The sequence below is a fragment of the Mesocricetus auratus genome, unplaced genomic scaffold (genome assembly GCF_017639785.1).
Source record: "Mesocricetus auratus isolate SY011 unplaced genomic scaffold, BCM_Maur_2.0 Super-Scaffold_100038, whole genome shotgun sequence".
NCBI classification, from domain to species: Eukaryota; Metazoa; Chordata; class Mammalia; order Rodentia; family Cricetidae; genus Mesocricetus; species Mesocricetus auratus.
The window spans coordinates 11,572,340-11,594,072 of record NW_024429216.1 but is presented as its reverse complement, the minus strand read 5'-3'; the positions used below and the strand labels follow the sequence as shown (position 1 = coordinate 11,594,072).

The window sequence follows — 21,733 nt, the reverse complement described above, 5'->3', positions numbered from 1 at the left end:
TAGTCCATTCTGGCCTGTAGCTTCCAGCCATTCCCCTGCCTCCCAGTGCTAGGATCCCAGACAGGCACCGTGGTGCCCTGCCTGATGCTTTGCACACAGCTGTTTCTGCCCCTCCCCTCTCCCTCTCTCTGCTCTTGTCTCTAGGGATCTGTCTGGGTATCTCCCATCTCCTGTCCTCTGAAGCTCTTCTCTGGTCCATCTGTCTGTCCTGTCTACCATCCCTTTCTGTCCCCCCACCCCCCTCTGTTTCCTTTCCAAATGTCTCACCACCCACCCCGCCCCGCCTCGGAACTTCATTTGACCCAGCTTAACAGCGACCCTTCGTGGGGTCGCTCCTCCTTGGCTTCTGCATCTGTTCACTTGGCTCTGCCTCCTTTTAGGTCTCTGTCTCAGCTTCCCATGGCTGTTCTTTCCTTCACTGGTTTCAGTCCAGCTTGTCCCCTGCCTCGCCTTGGACTCCATCTTGGTCTCTCTCCAACATGCTGCTTTGTTTTGTTTTTGACGAGGAAGATCTTATGAAGCACAGGTTGGCCTCATATGTAGCCAAGGATGACCCTGGAGCCCTGGTCCTCCTGCTCCCACACCCAGTGTGCTAGGATTACCGGCTCCACTGCCATTGTGTGAGACCCGTGCAGTGCCCGGGTTCAAGCCCAGGGCTTCCCCTGTCACTGAGCTACATCTCCTGTCCAAACCCTCGACCCTCTCTAAGACCCTGCAAGGTCTTTACTGTCCATTGTCCCCTCCTAAAAACAGAGCCTGAGCGTTGGCCTCTAGGAATCCCGGGAAGGTCCCAGAATTGTACTAGCATACTGCTGGTTCTAGTTCATCCGTAATCCTCTTGTATCTTTTTAGGTCAGGCACCAGAGATGTAGCACAGAGTCTGGATCTCTCTCTGTCTCTCTCTGTATCTCTGTCTCTCTCTGTCTCTCTGTCTCTCTCTGTATCTCTGTCTCTCTCTCTCTGTCTCTCTCTGTATCTCTGTCTCTCTCTGTCTCTCTGCCTCTCTCTGTCTCTCTGTCTCTCTCTGTCTCTCTCTCTGTCTCTCTGTCTCTCTCTGTATCTCTGTCTCTCTCTGTATCTCTGTCTCTCTCTGTATCTATCCTTCTCTTTCTCTCTCTGCTTCCCCCTCTCCCTCCTCCCTCTCTCTCCCTCCCTCCCTCCTTCCCCCTCTTCAGTCTTCCCTCTCCCTAGTTCTCTTCCTCTCTCCTTTCCCCGTCCTCCCTTACTCTCTCATTTTCAAGCTTTCCCCTCCTCCCTTTCTCTCTCCCCTCTCTTCTCCTCTCCTCCTATCCTCCATCTCTCCCTCCCTCCGTTCTCCTTCCCTTTCCTCCATCTTCCATCTCTCCCTCCCTCCCTCCCTTTCATCCCCTCCCCCCTCTTCTTCTCTCCCTCCCTCCCCTTCTCTCTTTTCCCCTCCCCGCCCTCCTCCCTTCCCTCCCTGCCTGCCATCTCACTAAGCTGCTTTAACCAAGAGTTTAGAGAAAAATCTAGTGGCCCAGGCGCCCCGCCTCCTTCCTTCCGCCATCGTGGCCCACTTTCCTCTTCCCCCTTCTAACCCACACCATGTGGGTGAGACCTTGGTGCCCGGGACGTCTGTCTGAGGACACTTGGCTCCTGGCCTCTGCATCACATTCTGTGCTCTGAGGTGGTGACATTCCCTCCTCCAACGCAGTGCTTCACCTCAGGGCCAGGCTGCTGAGGCACCCCCAAAAGATGCGACCGTCCTTGACACTCCCATACCACATACTTTGTCCATGAGCAAACTGGTGTCAGCCATGTCTGGCCCCATCCCATAGACAGACAGCCAACTCCTGCCCGCAACTGTCCAGGACTTACAGCAAGGCTGGCTCCTCAGTCAGTGATGCGGGGTGTGGCTCCTCCTAACCCCACCCTGCTTCTACCCTTAGGAACCCGGAAAAAGGAACTATTATTTCTGCGTGAGTCTGGGGGTGCATTTTCTTGGCCTCCTGGCTGGCAGCCTTTCATTTAGCCATTCAACACGCATCCTCCTCCTCCTCCGTGTCCCAGGTTGACCAGACGCGTGGACACAACCATAAGAGAAGGCTAACCTTGTTCTCTTGGACCTCCAGCCAGGGAGATGGTGCCCTCCCTGATGATGACCCAGAATGACCAGGGTTAGGTTAGGAAGGGCAGAGAGAGCTTGGTGCTGAGACAGAGTGTTTGACCCAGACATGAGGGGCTCTTGGTGCTGAGACAGAGTGTTTAACCCAGACATGAGGGGCTACCTAGGGCTACCCAGCAGAGTAGGCTACAACGGTGACTTCAGATGAGCTAGAGAGGGGTACAGAAGGAACCCCACACGAGCCACACAACAAATCCTGGGAGGTGGTTTGCTTTAAGGTGAGGGGTGAGACCACAATACCATCCACACCCCAAAGGGGAGTGGACAGGGGTACGGGGGACAGGTGATGATATAAAAGAAAAGGAAAAGCAAAAAGCCCTCCCTCTTGGAAGCCTGCCACGTTCCCAGAGCTCCTATGTCCCTGTAAGTAACTTACATATTCTAGCCGGGCGTTGGTGGCACACGCCTTTAATCCCAGCACTCGGGAGGCAGAGGCAGGCGGATCTCTGTGAGTTCTAGGCCAGGCTGGACCGACAGCCTCCAAAACAATACAGAGAAACCCTGTCTCGTAAAAAAAAAATATTCAATAAATATCTTAGACCTCCTCTTTACTCCACATCAGCTGAAGTGTAGGAAACAGGTAAGAAATGACAGCAGAGAAAAGAGCGTGATGGTGTAAGATTAGGCCAGGGATGATGGCATGGGTTGGTCCTCCCAAATACTCAGAAGGGTGGAACAGGAGGATCACAGGTTCAAGGCCAGCCCTGGTAACTTATCAAGGCTCTGTGTCAGAGTTTTAAGCAAGAGGGCTGGGGCATGACTCAGTGGTAAAGAATCTGCCTAGAATCCCCCAGTAAGGAGCCTGGGACCTGTATCACTTGCCTACATATAGATGCAAGGTCCTCCAGGGGCTTTCTCAATCCCCAGTAACAAAACCCAAAAAGCCAGTGTGGGACTAAAGTTTTCACACACACACACACACACATACACACACACTTCTCTGCTTCACAGTCTTTAACCCCAAAGAGAACAGATAGAACCTACAAGGGGTACCTTGTCTTGGTACTGGAGCCCACAAGTAGTTCAGGTCCAATCCTTCTGGATCTTTCTTGATGAAGTAGAGAACCAGGAGGCAATAAATACTGACCCAAGGCCTCAAAGGCTCCTGACTCAGTTTCCTCGTCAAGCTAAAACACCTTCCCAGTCGGGCAGCTGTAAGAAGCTCTGAGCCTGACTCCCTCGAGCAAAGCATAATTACACAAGTGGTGACCTTCATAATAGTTATTGGTTTATTACAGAGCAGCACCAAAGTGTAAAATCTGGCGAGAGGGGGTTGAGACAGGGTTTCCCTCTGTAGCCCTGACTGTCCTGGCACCCTCGATGTAGACCAGGCTGGCCTCAAACTCACAGAGATCCGCCTGCCTCAGCCTCCCGAGTGCTGGGATTATAGACAAAGGTGTGTGTCACCACCGCTAGGCTATAAATGCACAATGATAAAGTCTTTTTCTTTTTACTTTTTTAATAGTGCCAAGAATTGAACCCAGGGACTTCAGGGTTGCCAGGCAGGTCCTCTATTGCTGAGTCACATCCCCAGCCCCAAAGTGTTAAATCTGAAGCGTCTACTAAATGATATCGTTCATGCTCTTCCTAATCATTAAAGCAAAGCTTCCGGGCTGGACAGATGGCTGAGTGGTTAACAGCGCCAGCTGCCTTTCCAGGGACCCAGGTTCAGATCCCACCACCCCACATGGCGGCTCACAGCCGTCTGTAACTCCAATTCTCGGGGATCTGCCACCCCCTTCTGGACTCCGTGAGCACTTCACAACCACTCGTACACATGAAAGGAAAATAAATACGTCGTTAACAGCAATGCTTCAGGGCTGGAGTGATGGCTCAGCTGTTACACACACCTGCTGCTCTTCCAGAGGACCCAACACCCACATCAGGCAGCTCCCCAACACCTACCTGTAACTCCACTTGCAGGGGATATGGCACTCTCTTCTAGTACACACACACACACACACACACACACACACACACACACACACGCCAGGCATGGTGGTGCACATCTGTAATCCCAGCATGTGGGAGGTTGGAAGACAATCCAAAGAATCCCAAGTTTATAGCAGAGCCTACACTAGGTACAGTGGCTTATGTGTGTCGCCTCAGTACTTAGTAAACTGAGGCAGGAGGATGGCAGGTTTAAGGCCAATCTGGGCTACAGAGAAAGGCATTGCCTTAAAGCTGAAAAAAAAATTCTGAACTTTGAAGGCAGATAACTGTTCAAAATGCCTGATGACGGGCCCAGGGGGAAGCTGAGCTGGTAAAGTACTGGCCATGCAAATATGGGTACCTGAGTTCAAATCCTAGGCCGTGCAAATATGGGTACCTGAGTTCAAATCCCAGGCCGTGCAAATATGGGTACCTGAGTTCAAATCCTAGGCCGTGCAAATATGGGTACCTGAGTTCAAGTCCTAGGCCATGCAAATATGGGTACCTGAGTTCAAATCCCAGGCCGTGCAAATATGGGTACCTGAGTTCAAATCCTAGGCCATGCAAATACGGGTACCTGAGTTCAAATCCTAGGCCGTGCAAATATGGGTACCTGAGTTCAAGTCCCAGGCCATGCAAATATGGGTACCTGAGTTCAAGTCCCAGGCCATGCAAATATGGGTACCTGAGTTCAAATCCCAGGCCATGCAAATATGGGTACCTGAGTTCAAGTCCCAGGCCATGCAAATATGGGTACCTGAGTTCAAATCCTAGGCCGTGCAAATATGGGTACCTGAGTTCAAATCCTAGGCCGTGCAAATATGGGTACCTGAGTTCAAATCCTAGGCCGTGCAAATACGGGTACCTGAGTTCAAATCCCAGGCCATGCAAATATGGGTACCTGAGTTCAAATCCTAGGCCGTGCAAATATGGGTACCTGAGTTCAAATCCTAGGCCGTGCAAATACGGGTACCTGAGTTCAAATCCCAGGCCATGCAAATATGGGTACCTGAGTTCAAATCCTAGGCCATGCAAATATGGGTACCTGAGTTCAAATCCTAGGCCATGCAAATATGGGTACCTGAGTTCAAATCCTAGGCCGTGCAAATATGGGTACCTGAGTTCAAATCCCAGGCCCATGGAAAGAAGGTAGGGGGAAGTAGGGTATGTGTGTCATCTCAATGCTTCTACTGCTACATGGGAGGCAGAGACAGGAGAATCTCCAAGTGCTTGTGGGAGACTCAGCCTGGCCTACTACATATGTAGTGGGGAAGCAAGACACCCTGTCTCAAGTAAAGGGAAATGCAGGCCAACACCTGAGGGTGTTCCCCGAACCCACAGAGACAGACAGACAGGGACAGAGAGATAGTGACAGAGACAGGGAGAGAGAGAGAGAGAGACAGAGAGACAGGGAGTCAGAGACGGGAGAGAGAGGGAGACAGAGAGAGGGAGGGAGGGAGACAGAGACAGACAGAGAGATAAAAACAGGGGGAGAGAGAGAAAGATAGAAACAGAGACATGGAGAGAGGGGGAGAGACGGAAGACAGAGAGACAGAGACACAGAGACAGACAGGGAGAGAGACAGACAGAGAGAGAGAGAGAGAGAGAGAGAGAGAGAGAGAGAGAGAGAGAGAGAGAGAGAGAGAGAGAGAGAGAGAGAGCGCTGCCTGGGTGATCTGGGACGAGGCCAGAGTCCCCTCAGTGTCCTTAGCAGGACATCAAGGCAACCGAGACATGGCCTGCCTCGTGTGCCCAGCAAACAAACAGCAAGTCCCCAGAACAGTGCCTGGCACTGAGTTTTATGTAACCACCAGCTGTTGTTATAGGACACTTTTCTCAGGACTCAGCAGGGTCCCCCTTACCAAACTCCTGTGGACCCCGGGGTAAAAGCTACACGGAGTGGGTGCACCTGAGCTGGAAGGGAGCCCGACAGAGATGGTGACCCTGGCCACGGCTCCCACACTATCCCTGGGGTTTCCCTCCCTCCCCACCCCCATCCCCACCTTCATCCCTGGCCCAGCCCACACCCTTTCCTATTTACACTCAGGCAGAGGCAGCTGACTCACCCTTGGCCCGCAGAAGCTATTGTTCTTGGGTGGAGGGGGACTTAAAAGGGAGAACCATGTTGCCAAGAGCAAGAGTAGGGGTTTCCAGCATCACGACTGGCCAACAGAGAGGGACCCCCCCATACACACGGTGGGGTGGAAGGGCCAGGCTGGGAGATGGCAAGGGACAGGTCAGGCCTGGACCCCGAGCACACTGAAGTGCTCCGCAGACAATGACACTCAGCACTAAGTGTCCCAGACACACAGGCACAGGGCCTGGCACACGTTCAAAAACCTCTTACAGACCCAGGGAGCTGACTGTCCAAGCTGAGTCCCTCCTGGGGACAGAGACATTCACACATCGCATTCGAGAGGCCCAGGCACAACAACACACTCATAGCCTTACACAGGTCAGGCACAGTTGAGGGTTCTTTGTCTCTCTGTGCGATGCACACTCTGGGAAACGTGCGTGTACTCCAGGACAGCACCTGCCATCCAAACAGCCTCACACAGTCACTTAAGTCTGCCTGTGTCCTCATATCAGCATAGCCAATAAAAGGCTGGTGTGTGTGTGTGTGTGTGTGTGTGTGAGTGTGTGTGTGTGTACACAAATGTTTTCATGCCACATGCCCATCACCCAGACAGCTTGGGAACTCCTAGAGGTGGGCACGATCCTTTTGTCTTGTTCCCACAGAGCAGGCAGGCGCACCCTGCCAATGGACAGGGTTCCATCACTGCACAGCCTCTGTTGCTTACATGCTAAAGTCTTCTGGCTCCAAACCTTGTTACTCCAGTCGTTACGTTATATTACCTATTGTGTGTGTGTGTGTGTGTGTGTGTGTGTGTGTGTGTGTGTGTGTGTGTGTTGCTGGGGATTTCATCAAGGACCTTGTTCATACTAGGCAAGTACCTGGCTGAGTTACAACCATAACCCCCCCCCATTGGGGGATCCTAGGCAGGGGCTCTACCGCTGAGCCACACCCCCAGCCCCTCACTGGGGGATTCCAGACAGGTCTTCTACTGCTAAACCATGCCCTCAGCACACAGTATGTTTCTATTGCAGTCTCTTCTGGTCTTTTGCTTAGGCACACATCTTTCCAACCCTGCCCAGGTACACAGATGCATAGCTCCCCACAGGCAGACTCACAGGTACACACACATAGATCGTAATGTCGCCCGGAGCCTTTCTCCCCCATGCAAACATTTCAGCATCACCTTCCCCAAAACATAACCAGAGAATGCCAGGTCAGACCTGCAGTCAGTACATTGAGGATCTCCAAAAAGGCAATCTGGCTACCCCTCCCTCTATTCCTAGTCTCTGGGTCCCCATTCTCTTAAGAGTTGCCTTTGACCTCACCGACCCCTCCCCTAGCCACACCCCTGCCCTCCCCCCACCCCCCAGACCTCCATCTGGTGGGTCTAGGCTGCACTCTGGCCTCTCTTCTGCCTCCCCCATCCCCCCACCTTCTTCCCCATCCTCTCCAAAAGCCCAGAGGCCAGGCGCTGTAGGCTTTCAGCGGTTGCCATGGCAACCAAGCCTCATCCCTCATCCCCCTGGGGGTGGGCTAAGGACCGGGCCAGCCAGACCGATAAGGGGGTTCCAGTTACTGTGGCAACCGTTTCGGGCCTGAGCTCTCCGTTTCTGGAAGGGGCGGGGAGGGGGGTTGAGTGGCGAGTGAATGGTTGCCACGGCAACCAGGGGGAGCCCACAAGAATTGGGAAGAGGCAGCTGAGCCCTACCTCCCGTGCCCAGAGCTGCTGTGGGCACTTAAGCATCATTCTTCCATTCCCCCCCGGGGTTGTTTTAGGGGAGGGAGATAAAGTACAGATTATAAAACAGGGATTCCATTCATTCTCTGAGCTAGCTCCCCACCGTAGGCCGGCCATCCCACATCAGCTGGTCCAGACTCACTCCCCAGGCCTTGGGTTCGGTGTGGCAGGAATGTGTCCATTGCCGTCTGATGTGTGTGCCCTCCTCTGTCCCTTGCTTAACAGGAACTACAGAACGGGTGTGCCTAGTACAGGGCACGGCAGAGGCCTTGAATGCCGTGCACAGCTTTATTGCAGAGAAGGTCCGAGAAATCCCTCAAGCGATGACCAAGCCCGAGGTCGTCAACATTCTTCAACCCCAAACCACGATGAACCCCGACAGAGCCAAGCAGGTCAGCTGGGAAGTGACAGTGGGTTTCCGTAAGGCTGGCGAAGCGCCTGCCTGCCCAGTGGGCTCCGTTAGGGACGCGATACGTTGGTCAGATGCCTGCCTGCCAGAGATTGATTGACACGCTTAAGTCAGCTCTCATGGTCTAGGAAGGGCTCGGTACTGCTGGGAGTGGGCTGGACTCCCAGGGACTGCAGACCAGGACCGACACTCCCATTCATCCATCCTTCTTCCTGAGACACTCCAACGCCTTGCCTGGCCACCCGGGTCTCTGGAAGCAACCTGCCTCCTACTTCCTGTGTTCGCCGGAAGTGACTTCAGTGACAGCCCCAACCCCTCCAGGATTTTAGAAACAGCCTCTCTATCTATGTCCCTCCTCCCTGGTACCCATTATGGCGGATATGGTGCTTTTGCTTAGCGAAAGAGAGGAGCCGGTCCCCATCCTACCCAACCCCCCTTCCAGAAAGGATGGAGAGGAGAAGGCAGCCTCTCGGTTGTCTTAGTTACCAGGAAGCGGTGGTGTAAGGGGGTGGGTGTGGCAGAGAGCGGACCAATGGCTTCCCGAGCCTCTCGGGTTGTCATGGCGATGTTGCGCCTGGGACAGGTGGGCTCTTAGCAAAGTCCCTGATTTGCGGTCTTGGGGGTTTTTTGGTTGTGTTTTGTTTTAGGGGTTTTTTTTTTGTCTGTTTGTTTTTGAGGTCCTGACTCAGTGCGGGGCTGGGGGCGAGAAGAGGAACGCAGGGATGGTTACAGGCGTCCCGGGTTTTCTCCCCACTCCCGTATCCATGAGCTCTTGACGCAAAGGAGAAATGTCCTTGCGACGGCTAGCAGGGCGCTCTTTAAAGTCCATCTAGAAAGCAAAGGCTCGGTTTTAAGATGATGGGATTCTTCAGCCCTGGCATTGAGGAGACCATAAACTCGAATTCTCCTAAATTCTGGGAACACAGTGGGCGGAGAACCCTGGAGGAACATGATCCTGGTAACAGCTACCCACCAAAAAAAAAAAAAGTTGCGGGCTGGAGGCTTCGCGCGGGCAGCTGCTGTCCTTGGTGCTGAAGAGACCCGGCTCCCAGCGCCCAGCCTGGTCTCTCCAAAATGCATTCATGCCCGGCAGGGCGTGCGTTCCACGCAGCTTAGAGAGACAGGGCATGTCCCCTTCCCTCCGCTTTGGTGGTGGTCGCAAGGGAGTAGGGATTCATCGAGTGTCTGTGGATGTTACGTGGGAAATGGGGTCAGGGCCATTTAGGCCTTACACCCACACAGGGCAGGCAGAAGGTTTCAGAACCGGGAGCTATCCTTTATCCTACCATTCCAAGGCTTCAAAAGCTGAGAGCGCTCATGGCAGGAGGCCCAGGCTGTGGAGTCACATTTGAGTTGAAGCCTATGTCTTTCCCTACTACTTCTGTGACCCTGAGCAGATGACAAGCTTGTGATTACCCCTTGCCTGGTTTTCCTCATCTGTAAAATGAGGTTTATTATGGTACAGATTTGTGAATGGCCGCTAGCACATTGGTGTGTGAAGAGCATTTAGCGTGCAGATGCCTAGTGCATAGACGGTTCTAACAAAATGCACTGGTTATGGTGGCATTGAGGTGGTAGAGGCAGGAAGATGGAGAAAGTTTCAGGCTATCCTGGGCTACATAGCAAGACTCTTCTCCCGCCCCCCCATCCCCTCCCTGTTCAAAAACAAAATGGTAGCTGTTCTGGATTCTGTTTTGAGACAGGCCCCATACTGTAGCCAACACTGGCCTCGAACTCACAGTGATCCACTTGCCTCAGGCTTCCATGTGCTAGGGTGACAGTCGTGAGCGCCTTATGTGGCTTTCATTCCCTTTTTCTTGTCGGCCCGTGTGTGAGATGTGCTTGTGTGTACGAGTGTTTGGTGTTTGCATGCGTACAGGTGCACACACACATGTGCATATGCATGGGGGTGTCCAAAGTTACGTCAAGTGTCTTCCTGGGTCTTTCTACACTTTATTGTGGAGGGAGGGGGTCTGTTGCTGAATCTGCCAGTCTGACTAGCCAGCTGGTTCTGAGGATGCTGAGTGCTGTGACCATGCACAGCCCCCACACCCGCCTGGCTTTTACAAAGGTGCTGGGTATTCAAACTCCATCTTTGGTGTTCTAATCCACTGAGTCATCTCAGAAACCTTTTTATTTTCTTTTTCGGACATAGAGCAATTTTTGGAAATTAAAGTTGACCTCAGATTCACTAAGTAGTCAACACTACCACCACCCACCTCCTGAGTGTTGGAGTTACAGATGTGCACCCCCATATCCTGTCTGTACGATGCTAGAAATTCAGCACAGAGCTTTGAGCATGCTAAACACAAAAGCTGCCCGTTGATCGACAGCCTCAATCCTGTTACAGTGTTTCCTCCCATTTAGCATTTGTATATGGGGGGGCGGTGCCCGAGGGCAATTTGGGGGAGTTGGTTTTCTCCTTCCACCGAGTGGGTTCCAAGGATGGCACTCAAGCAGTCTGGCCTAGGGAAGCAAATACTTTAGCCCACGGAACATCCTCCTTGGCCCCCGTTACAGGACTTACCTTCATCAGGGTCCCCATCCACCTCTTTCTACTTTGGACTGGCGTGTTAGGCGTGTTTGCCATCCTGTCTGCAGGCCTCATTTTCTCTTTTGTTACAGTACAGCAGCTACATCCATGCAGGGGCTGTACATTTAAATGTTCTCAAGATTCAGGAAGGTACTAAAAAGCATTAAGGGCTGTGTCCCTTCGAAAGGCAAATCATCTTAACAGGGACAAGAAAACACATCATCAGACTCTCCCTCTCCCCCAATTCTCCTTGGGGAGCACAAACCATTTCCACACCTTGCAGACATCTCAGAAGAAGCCATGATTCTCCGGAAACTGCTGGCTTTCAAAGGTTGATCCCGTTCTTAGTTTATTATTTTTTTTGTTAATACTTTTATTTTGACACAAGGTCTGGCTCTGTAGCCCAGGCTGTCCTGGAATCTCCTATGTAGCTCAAGGTGGCCTCAAACTCAGGGCGGATCCCCTCCTGTCTTAGCTTTGAGAGTGCTTCGTTACAGGCGTAAGGCACGGTGCTCAGCCGCCATACAAAGACTTAAGAAAATCCCTGGCAAGTGCTGGCTGCCACTGCCAGGCTGTCTGTTCTTGGTAGCTCTGTTTGGAATTTTCCATGTGCTTGTAAATCCCAGAGGCAGATAACAGGACTTCCTCCTGCTGCAGGGTTCTGCTCTGTGACTCCAAGATTCTAGGCACCTCGGGTATGTACCTGTAATCCCAGCACCTGGGACGCTGAGGCAGGTGAGGCAGGAGGATCTCAAGGAGTAAGACCCCTGCCTCTGAAATTAAAAAATAAGAATAAAATTTCTGAGCATAGATTGTTATTCTGAGTTTGGTACCTTTTTTTATTTTCCTTTTGGTACCTCTCCCTTTATTTTTATTTATTTATTTATTTTGGTTTTATGAAACAGGGTTTCTCTGTATTGTTTTGGAGGCTGTCGGACCAGCCCAGCCTCGAACTCATAGAGATCCGAGTGCTGGGATTAAAGGCGTGCGCCACCAACACCCGGCTCCCTTTTAATTTTTTTCATGCTTATTGTGTGTGCTTATGTCCACACCATGGCCACAATTTGGGGGTATTAGTGTGTTCTCTCTCTCTCTCTCTCTCTCTCTCTCTCTCTCTCTCTCTCTCTCTCTCTCTCCCTTTCTGTTGGGTCACCTCACTGCCCCAGCTTTTGCCTCTTCGAGGTTGTGTTTCGAGACTCTGTGAGTCTGCACTACAGATGTCGAAGTCTGTGGCACTAAAGTTCACACCCTGTCCTGAAGGCAGCTGCCATCTTCGTGGGATTTTTTTCTTCTTGCGGTTTCGTATGGGTTTGCTGTTGTTCTTCTCATTTCTGCTTTTGTCTTGAGGTGGAGTCGTGCTCTGTATCTTAGACTGGCCTGTAACTCACTATGTAGACCAGGCTAGCCTGGAACTCTGGGTTATCCTCCTGCCTCATCTCCCTGAGTGCTAGGATTGCAGGTATAGGCTACTACACCTGACTTCCTTTTCTTCACAGTGAAAATGCTGAAAATCTTTCCTTTCTAGTCTTCTGAAATGCAGATGCACGGTAGCTGTACAACATGTGTTAGATTTAGCCAGTTCGGGTCGGCAATGTAGCTCAGACAGTAAAGGCTCTCACCGCCAAGTCTGACCCTACAATGATCATGAGATTCCTGCAAATTGCCCCTGTGATCATTGCCCGCAAACTGTGACACACAGACAAAAAACCTTGTAAAGGGTTAAAATATATTAAAACATTGCCCAAAAACAGTCTGGGGAAGGAATGGTTTATTTGGCATGCAGGTTACAGTCCGCCAGCAGAGGAAGCCCAGGCACTAATTTGGCTGGAGGAATTAAAGCAGAAACCACGGAGGAGGAACTCAGCTTACTGGCTCGCTCCCTGAGGCTTGCTTAACCCCGCCCAAGGGTAGCACCGCCCACAGTGGGCTGGGCCTTCCCACATCAATCATTAGTCAAAAGACGTCCCACAGGCTTGCCAATCTGTCAGAGGCATTTTTTTCAACTGATGACTCCAGCATCTGTCAAGTTGGCAAAAAAAAAAAAAAAAAAAAAAAAAAAGCCTAACCAGGAAACATCAAGACAAAAGTTTACGTACTAACAATTTACTCAAGTATGGAGTTAGCCAGGGCTGGCTACATAGTGTGTTCGAGGTTAGGCTGGACAATTGAGGGAGACTCCATCTCAAAACATTAAGAAGGAAAGCTGGGAACGTAGTTCGGTGATAGAGCTCCTGCCTAGCCCGTGTGAAACCCTAGGTTGAATGCCCACTACCAGGCAAAACAGGGAAGTGTGCAGCTCAGATTTTAGTAATGTACAGAGATGTGTATTCACCACACAGCTAATTTTAGAATACTTTCTCGCCTCCCAAATAAGTCTTTTTTTTTAAGACAGGGTATCACTGTGTAGGCCAGGCTGGCCTTGAACTCAGGCAGATCCAATTTTCTGTCCCTCCTGAGTACTGGGATTTTAGAGTTGTGTGCCATCATGCCCAGTTAAAAGTATCTTTATGTTCTATTTTGTTAAGCTGTTGTTGGTCTTTGTTTAGTTTGGCTTTGTTTTGTTTTGAGATGAGGTTTCACTATGTAGCCCAGGCTGGCCTTGAACTCAAGATCCAACCACTAAAGTCCCTGAACATTAGGGCTACGGTCATGTGCCATCATACCTAGCTTCCAAAAGAAACCCGTTAAATGCTTTTTCTTCATTTACCCATTCACTGGGCGAAAGAGTATGTTTGTTTTACAACCATTCTCCCTCTACCATGTGGGTCCCAGGGATCGAACTCAGATCCTCAGGCTTGGTAGCAAGCTCCCCTATCCAATGAGCCCTCTCACCAACCCTCCAAAGAAACTTTGATCCCCTTGGCTGTCCCCTCCCCGGCTGACTCTTCCCTTCTCCCTAAGCCACCACTAATCTGCTCTCTGCATCTACAGATTTTCCTGTCCTGGACACTGGTAGAAACACAGTCATAGAATATAAAACCAAACAGGGCGTGCTGATGTAAAGCCTGCAGTCCCAGAACTCAGGAAGCAGAGGCAGGAGGATCAGAAACCCCAAATCGTCCTCAGCTACATAGTGAGTTCCAGGCCAGCCTGGGCTACTTGAAACTATGTCTTAAAAACAAAACAAACCTAGGGTGCTGGAAAGATGGCTGAGCACTTAAGAGAAGTGACTACTCGCCGGGCGTTGGTGGCGCACGCCTTTAATCCCAGCACTCGGGAGGCAGAGGCAGGCGGATCTCTGTGAGTTTGAGACCAGCCTGGACTACCAAGCGAGTTCCAGGACAGCCTCCAAAACCACAGAGAAACCCTGTCTCGAAAAACAAAAAACAAAAAACAACAAAAAAAAAAGAGAAGTGACTACTCTTGCAGAGGACCCAGGTTTGATTCCCAGCACCCACATGGCTGCTCACAGCCATCTGTAACTCCAGTCCCAGGGGATCTGATACCTTCTTGCGGCCTATTCAGGCATCAGGGCACACGCGTGGTGCATGTACATACATGAAAGCAAAACACCCGTACATATAAAATAGTAAAGTAGAGATATTTTCAAGTAGAAGAATATGTGACTAGCCAGAGCCACCATCCAATCCCAGAATATTTCTACTATCCCTGTAACTGTCACCCCAAACCCTGTCTCCTGTCTCTGGCTCCCACTAACCTATTTTTGTACGTTTCATGTGAGTTGAGGAGCGTGCTAAGACCACAGCAGAAAATCAGGCATCCTCCTCCATTGTTCTCAGCCTCAAGAGACTGCTGAGCGTCTGTTGCCAAACCTAGACGCTCCCTGGCCAGGATGACTCTCCAGAAAGCTCTTGTGGTCTATCCGTCTACCCTCCCTACACCTCAGTGCTGAAATTACAGCAATGCACAGCCATGTCTGGCTTTTTACATAGGTGCTGGGGATTCAAACTCAGGTACTTGGGGCTGGAGAGTTGACTCAGCTGTTAAGAGCTCACATCTCTCTTCTAGAGGACCTGGGTTCAATTCTTTTTGTTTGTTTGTTTTTGTTTTTCGAGACAGGGTTTCTCTGTATTGTTTTGGAGGCTGTCCTGGAACTCACTCTGTAGTCCTGGCTGTCCTCAAACTCACAGAGATCCACATGCCTCTGCCTCCCGAATGCTGGGATCAAAGGTGTGCGCCACCAATGTCCAGCCTGGGTTCGATTCTTAGCACCCACCTGGCATCTAACAAGTGCCTATAACTCCAGTTCCCTGGGATCTTCTGTCCTTCACTGGCTTCTGGAGACAGGATCCTACACATGCATACATGCAGGCAAAACACTCATACACATGAAATAAAAATAAATCTTTTATAAAGATTCATTTTTATGAGAGGGCATAATGGTGCCCTCTTCCAGGCCAGCAAGAGCTATGCAGAGACCCTGTCTCGTAAAGAGAAGCTTTTTCTTGAGATAAGCCTTCCCGCCAGCCTGGTTCTAGAGCTGCATCAATCCCAAATAAACAGGAGGCTATATTAATTATGAAGCTGTTGGCCTTGCTTGTTTCTTACTGGCTAGCTCTGACTTAATTATTTATCCCATAATTGTTTATTTATTTATTTATTACATATACAGTGTTATGGCTACATGTCAGAAAAGGGCACCAGACTGAATTGTAGATGGTTGTGAGCCATCATGTGGTTGCTGGGAATTGAACTCAGGACCTCTGGAAGAGCAGTCAGTGCTCTTAACCTCTGAGCCATCTCTCCAGCCCTATCCCATAATTGTTAATCCAAGTATTTCTCTTACCGGAGAATAGTTCCGGGCTTCCTACCCCATGGCGTTACATCTTGACTTCTGTTTTTCTCCTTCCCAGAGTCCTCCTGGACTTCTAGTCCCACCTATCTATATTCCTATTGGCCAGCAGTGCCTTATTGACATAGGACTTCCCCAACACTGTCTCAAAAGAATAAAAATAAAATAAAATAAAAAAGCATAAAATAAATGCCAGGGCATGACGTCTATAAAAGGTGGTGGCACACACCTCTGATCCCAGCACTCCAGAGACAGGGACAGGTGGATATCTGCAAATTTGAGTCCAGCCTAATATACAGACTGAGTTCCAGGACAAACAGAGCTACATAGTGAGACCCTGTCGTGAAAAATATTTCACTTTTATTATTATGTAATTACATGTAGGTCTATCTGGTTATGTGTGCAATCTGTACACAAGGATGCAGGTGCCTGTGTTGGGTCCTTTGGAGCTGGAGTCATATAGGCTGTTGTGAACTACCTCATGTGCTCTTAAGGGCTGAGCGATCTCTCCAGCCCCGTAACCAATTTCCGTCAATGTGCATTTGCATATTCTAGACAGTCACGTAAATGAGGCCATGAGACCTTTGACGTCTGGCCTCTTTCACTTAGCTTGTTTCCTAAGCACATCCAAGTTATAGCATGTGCTGTGTCAGCTCGTGTGTGTGTGTGTGTGTGTGTGTGTGTGTGTGTGTGTGTGTGTGTATTTACCCCTAAATCCTATTCCGTTACATGGACGCATCTCACATTTTACTGTTCTTGTGCAACTTTCAGGCCAGGGAGAGGGCTTGGTGGGTCAAAGCACTGGCTCTTTAGCAGTGAGACCCACATAGAAAAGGTGCCTACAGTGGTGTCAGTGCCCTCTGACACACACACACACACACACACACACACACACACACTGTAGAAGAGATGGATATTGTCCGTAATTGACACGCCAGCCCTGGAGTGGCAGAAGCAGACAGATCTCTTGTGAATTCAAAGCCAGCCTGGTCTACACAGCAAGTCTGAAGGCATTAGTAAGACTCTGTCTCAAAACAAAACAAAGATGGGGAAGAAACTAAATACAAGAGAAATAAACCGAAGGCAATGTGATGCCAATGAGGTGAATTTTAACATGTAAATATTCAGGTGGGACCACAGGGGAGGAGATGATGATGTCATCACAGTTCATACCCAGACTCCAGAAAGCAAGGCATCTACGGTCACAGAGTGAGCCCCAGACTTCTTTTGGTTTGAGGGTTTGTTTGGTGTTGTTGATGTTTTTAAAGTCTCACAGTGTAGGTCAGGCTAGCCCAGAACTCACCATGTTGCCCAGGCTGTTCTTGAACTCATGACCCTCGTGTCAGCATACTGGGTATGGTGGAACTACAGATGCTCAACGCCTTGCAATCTTTAACAACAAAACCGTGCCTCGGATCACAAACACATTCTGAGGTGCTGGCTGGATCTCGAGGTGTGGATTTTGACATAAGTGTTTGAGGGGGAAATCGCTCAGGAGGCTGAGGCAGGAGGATCATGAGTTTCAAGCCAGCCTGGGCTGAGAGAAGGGAGAGGAGAGTTCGGAGCAGAGGGGAGGGGAGAAGAAAAGGGGGGGAAAGAGGAAGAGAGAAATCTGTAGAGTAAGATTTGAAGCCTTTGGGGTCAGACTAGGAGCCAGAGCACACAATGAGAGAAGTTGGGTCGGGTGGTGCAGGCTTGGAGCAGACTCAAGATGGGTTCCCGGCAGGTACGCCATTAATAAACTTTTAGCTGCCACGGAAGAAGTGGCATTTGAGGTCCTAGGGACGTGGGTGGCTGAGGGACTGCTAAGATTTGGATTTTTTTTCTTGTTTTCCCGAGATGGGGTCTTGCTTATGTATATATCGCACAGACTGACCTCAAACTTGACATACCCCTGCCTCCACCCCTGGAGTGCTGGGATTACAGGCATATAACACTACAAACCCACCCACCCCCCCGCCCCAGATGCTTCCAAAGTTTCCTTTAGGAGCCACTAGGGCTGTCCTGGCGCTTCTCTGGGGACCGCAGTGGGCCTGATGATGAGCCCTGGAGGAAAGATACAGCAAAAAACCTAGAACCGGTTTGAGAAGGCTGCTCGCCCAGTTCTCCCCGGCGCAGACACTGTCTCTTTCTCCCCCACGCAGGCCAAGCTCATCGTGCCCAACAGCACGGCGGGACTGATCATCGGTAAGGGGGGGAGCGACTGTGAAGGCGGTGATGGAACAGTCCGGCGCCTGGGTGCAGCTGTCGCAGAAGCCGGAGGGCATCAACCTACAGGAGCGCGTGGTGACCGTGAGCGGCGAGCCCGAGCAGGTGCACAAGGCCGTGAGCGCCATCGTGCAGAAGGTACAGGAAGACCCGCAGAGCAGCAGCTGCCTCAACATCAGCTACGCCAACGTGGCGGGGCCCGTGGCCAACTCCAACCCCACCGGCTCGCCCTACGCCAGCCCGGCGGACGTGCTGCCCGCCGCGGCCGCCGCCTCTGCCGCCGCCGCCTCGGGTCTGCTTGGCCCTGCGGGGTTGGCTGGCGTGGGCGCCTTCCCCGCCGCGCTGCCCGCCTTCTCGGGCACCGACCTGCTGGCCATCAGCACGGCGCTCAACACGCTGGCCAGCTACGGCTATAACACCAACTCGCTCAGCCTGGGCCTCAACTCGGCCGCCGCCTCGGGAGTCCTGGCCGCGGTAGCCGCGGGCGCCAACCCCGCCGCCGCCGCCGCCGCCAACCTCCTGGCATCCTACGCGGGCGACGCCGGGGCGGGGCCGGGGGCGGGGGCAGCGCCGCCGCCGCCGCCGCCCCCCGGAGCGCTGGGCTCCTTCGCGTTGGCCGCGGCCGCCAACGGCTACCTCGGTGCGGGCGCGGGGGGCGCGGCTGGAGCTGGGGGCGCGCCCCTGGTGGCCGCCGCGGCTGCGGCCGGGGCTGCCGGCGGCTTCCTGACGGCCGAGAAGCTGGCGGCCGAGAGCGCCAAGGAGCTGGTGGAGATCGCTGTGCCCGAGAACCTGGTGGGGGCCATCCTGGGCAAAGGGGGCAAGACGCTGGTGGAGTACCAGGAGCTGACGGGTGCGCGCATCCAGATCTCCAAGAAGGGCGAGTTCCTGCCCGGCACGCGGAACCGGCGGGTCACCATCACGGGCAGCCCCGCGGCCACGCAAGCCGCTCAATACCTCATCAGCCAGCGGGTCACCTACGAGCAGGGGGTGAGGGCCTCAAACCCACAGAAGGTGGGATGAGGCCTGTGGTGTGCGTCCCCACCCCCTCCCGCTCCTCCTCCCTCCTCCTCCTCTCCCAACTCCCGCCAGACTTCAGCTTGGTGTGACTCCTGCTTGGCTTGGGACGGGGCTGGGGTAGGCCTGGCTGCACCCTCCCTTCTGGTAGTCATAGGCAGGATTGAGTGACGGCTGGGGAGGGGGCTTTTTGAGCCCCCTCCCCAGCCTTGATCTGACCCCTCCTCCCTCCCTCCCTATGCTTGACTGGGCCTGACCCGCCTCTCCCAGGGTCCAGGTCTATGTGATATCTGTATATATTGCATTTTGTTGATTTTAATAGAAAACAAAGCGTTATTTTCTCTTTCTTTCCCTCCTTTTTTTTCCTTTTTAACTTTTTCTTTTTTCTTTTTGATAAGGACCCCACTCCTTTATAATATTTTTGTTGACTTATGGGAGGAGGGGAGGGAGCCTCCAGGTCTTCTGGAATGAGGTGCCTCCCCCAGACACAACATCCTGCCTCTCTGATTGCAGTTCCAGATCCTGGGAAAGCGATGCGAGTAGAGGTAGCTACCCAGGAGTCAGAGCTGAAATGAGGGGTTTGGAACATAGCCACCCCGATCCCCAGAACTCCCACGGTTCCTAAGCTCCACTAACCCCCTGCAGTATTCCCTCGGGCGGATGTGTAACTTTCTTCATAGAGCAGATCCGTTCCTGCTGGAAATGATGCCGGCTGTGGGATGCTCGTGTTGTGAGAGGTGGAGCAGCAGCTGCTGGCTTCGCATGGCTTTTCCTAGAGAAACGAGGTCCCTGTCGCGAAGTCACTGAACCGAGTGTTTTAGGGTGCTTCCATGAACTCCCTATGATGTCATAGGAAATGTTTCCTCAGAGGTCGCTTCCTGTACTAGTGAGAGGAAAATCACTTCCCGTGAGGTCACGACAAAAAAAAAAACCCTTCCTCAAAGTCACTTCCGTGACGCCAGGGGCAGGGGCATGTACTTCCCATGGAATCTCGAGGTCACTTCCTGTGGCATCATCGGGATAGAGCATGCGCTTCCTGTGTTGGACAGTGGCCAGTTCCTTGGTCCGCCTCCATCCTCCCCTTTGGTGGGTGATGGACCTGGGGAAGGGGATCCCTAGGGAGACTGAAGGATGGGACTTGGATCTAACATGGAGAATTCTAAAAAGAAATACTGCCAGGGTCATCTCCATCCACGCATACCATCTATGAGCTTGCCTTCACAGGCAAGACTGGGAGATGAAGTTAGTGACAATGATTGCTTAAGCCCCCCCCCATCCCTGCCTTTTGTGTGCATGCCTGTGTCTTATGTGGCTTCATTTCATCGATGGATGACCCAAATGTATGGTGGCTCCGTCGGGCCAGTGTGATCTGGTGTAGAGTTCAGTGAGCCTTGCAAAGCGTAGGGTATCTCGGTCTGATCAATTCCATTGGCTTGGTGGCTTCCAAGGACCTGGTATACGTTAGCGGTGTCTGATAGATAGGTCAGACATGCTCAGTGTGCTCAGCCTTAGGGTGAGGGGAGCTAGAGGATTCTGAAGAAAGCGTGACCAGCCAGGCCGCCTCCCTGAGGACTGTTTTGGGAGTGGCTCACTTTAGCATGGTGGCTCTGGTCAGCTCCACCGTCTGAGATGCCAGGGCCTGAAAAACCTGTAGGCTAAGTAAGATCGCTGAGACCGCCTGTTCCCTCCCATCTCCCCCTCCCTGTTGGAGAAGACCTTCAACTCCTCCAACCCCAAGCAGGGTCCTCAGAACCCTGGCTCCATCATCAGCATCTCTGGGGGAGGGGCACCCCATGCCCAGTCCCTCCTCCATCGGTCCTCCTAGGTCTTCCAGACCCTGCTCTGCTCCATGGCTTTGGGGATATCTGGCCTCCGTATTTCTATCCCTACAAAGGAGCGGGGAGGAGAGAAGCCACCCAGACAATGCCTACCCCTGAAGCCTGGGAGGCCCCCTACCTGTGCTTGAGAGCCACCCCCAAATCAAAATGTGAAAATCCCTAGAAAGCAATAGCCTTCGAGGTACCTCGCACTGACTCCCCCTCCCCCACTAGCCTTTCCACCAGAATGGGAGGCTGTAGCTTGGACACTGGGGTGACTTTTTCCACGTCCTCATCCCCCCAGTGAAGGGCAGGCCCCATTTCCTCCACACACCCCATCCCCCATCGCTGCTGCCCCCTACCCCTAATCTCCACACTGAGCCCAGATGGAGATTTTAGTGCCAAAACAATTCTCGATACCACTTTGTACATATCTTCTAAAGTTCGGGGCTGTTGGGATTACAGGTGAGGGCGGCCCAGCAGGACCATCGCTCCCTCCACCTCTTAAATGACCTTAACAGTATTTCATAGTAGCTCCACCTGCATGTGGGTAGCAATGTGTCTAGCTGAAATATTCCCCTGTGAAGCGCTCGGGCCGTACAAGGAGGGAAAGGAGTGGGGGGAAGGGAAAGCAAGGTCTGGGATGGGTAGATGGGTTAGAAAGGCAATTTGCATATCATTTACATCCTCCCCAGGCATCCGACTTTCTATAAGCCCATTGGCTGGAGTCTGGGTCCGGGACTCCGCTCACGCAGGTGTAGCTCTGAGAAGTGTCCTCTTGGGTGCCTGTGTGACACGCCCATTCCTGTGAATATTCACTGGGGACCCCTTACCCCACCAGCTAGGGCTAGCATGGTAAGCTGGTCCACTCACCATGTTGGTGAGTGGTGAGCCAGACACCTTTCCCCCATTTCACCCTGGGAAGATTTCCATCCGTCATCTTCCCTCTCCCTTGAAAGTCCCTTCTGCAATCTGACCTCTCTCTTCCTGTGCTGTAGTTCGTCCAGAACAGACGCAGATGCGAACCAGGGATGGGAATCGCTTCAAAAGTAACAGTGGCCCCGCCTCCTCTGCCCCGTTAGCCAGTCAGATCTCAAAGAATCTGAGCG

General features: G+C 52.1%; 1 protein-coding gene across 1 annotated transcript in view; it reads left to right on the top strand.

Annotated features, from left to right (window-relative positions):
• The window catches only part of Nova2 (NOVA alternative splicing regulator 2), a 36,486-nt gene extending 17,343 nt beyond the window's left edge, over positions 1 to 19,143 (top strand). Inside the window, 3 exon segments of the mRNA XM_021223172.2 lie at positions 8,116 to 8,282; positions 17,730 to 17,777; positions 17,779 to 19,143. Of these exon segments, the coding sequence (XP_021078831.2) occupies positions 8,116 to 8,282; positions 17,730 to 17,777; positions 17,779 to 18,813 (1,250 nt within the window). The 3' untranslated portion in view covers positions 18,814 to 19,143.
• Positions 19,144 to 21,733: the final 2,590 nt, after the last annotated feature.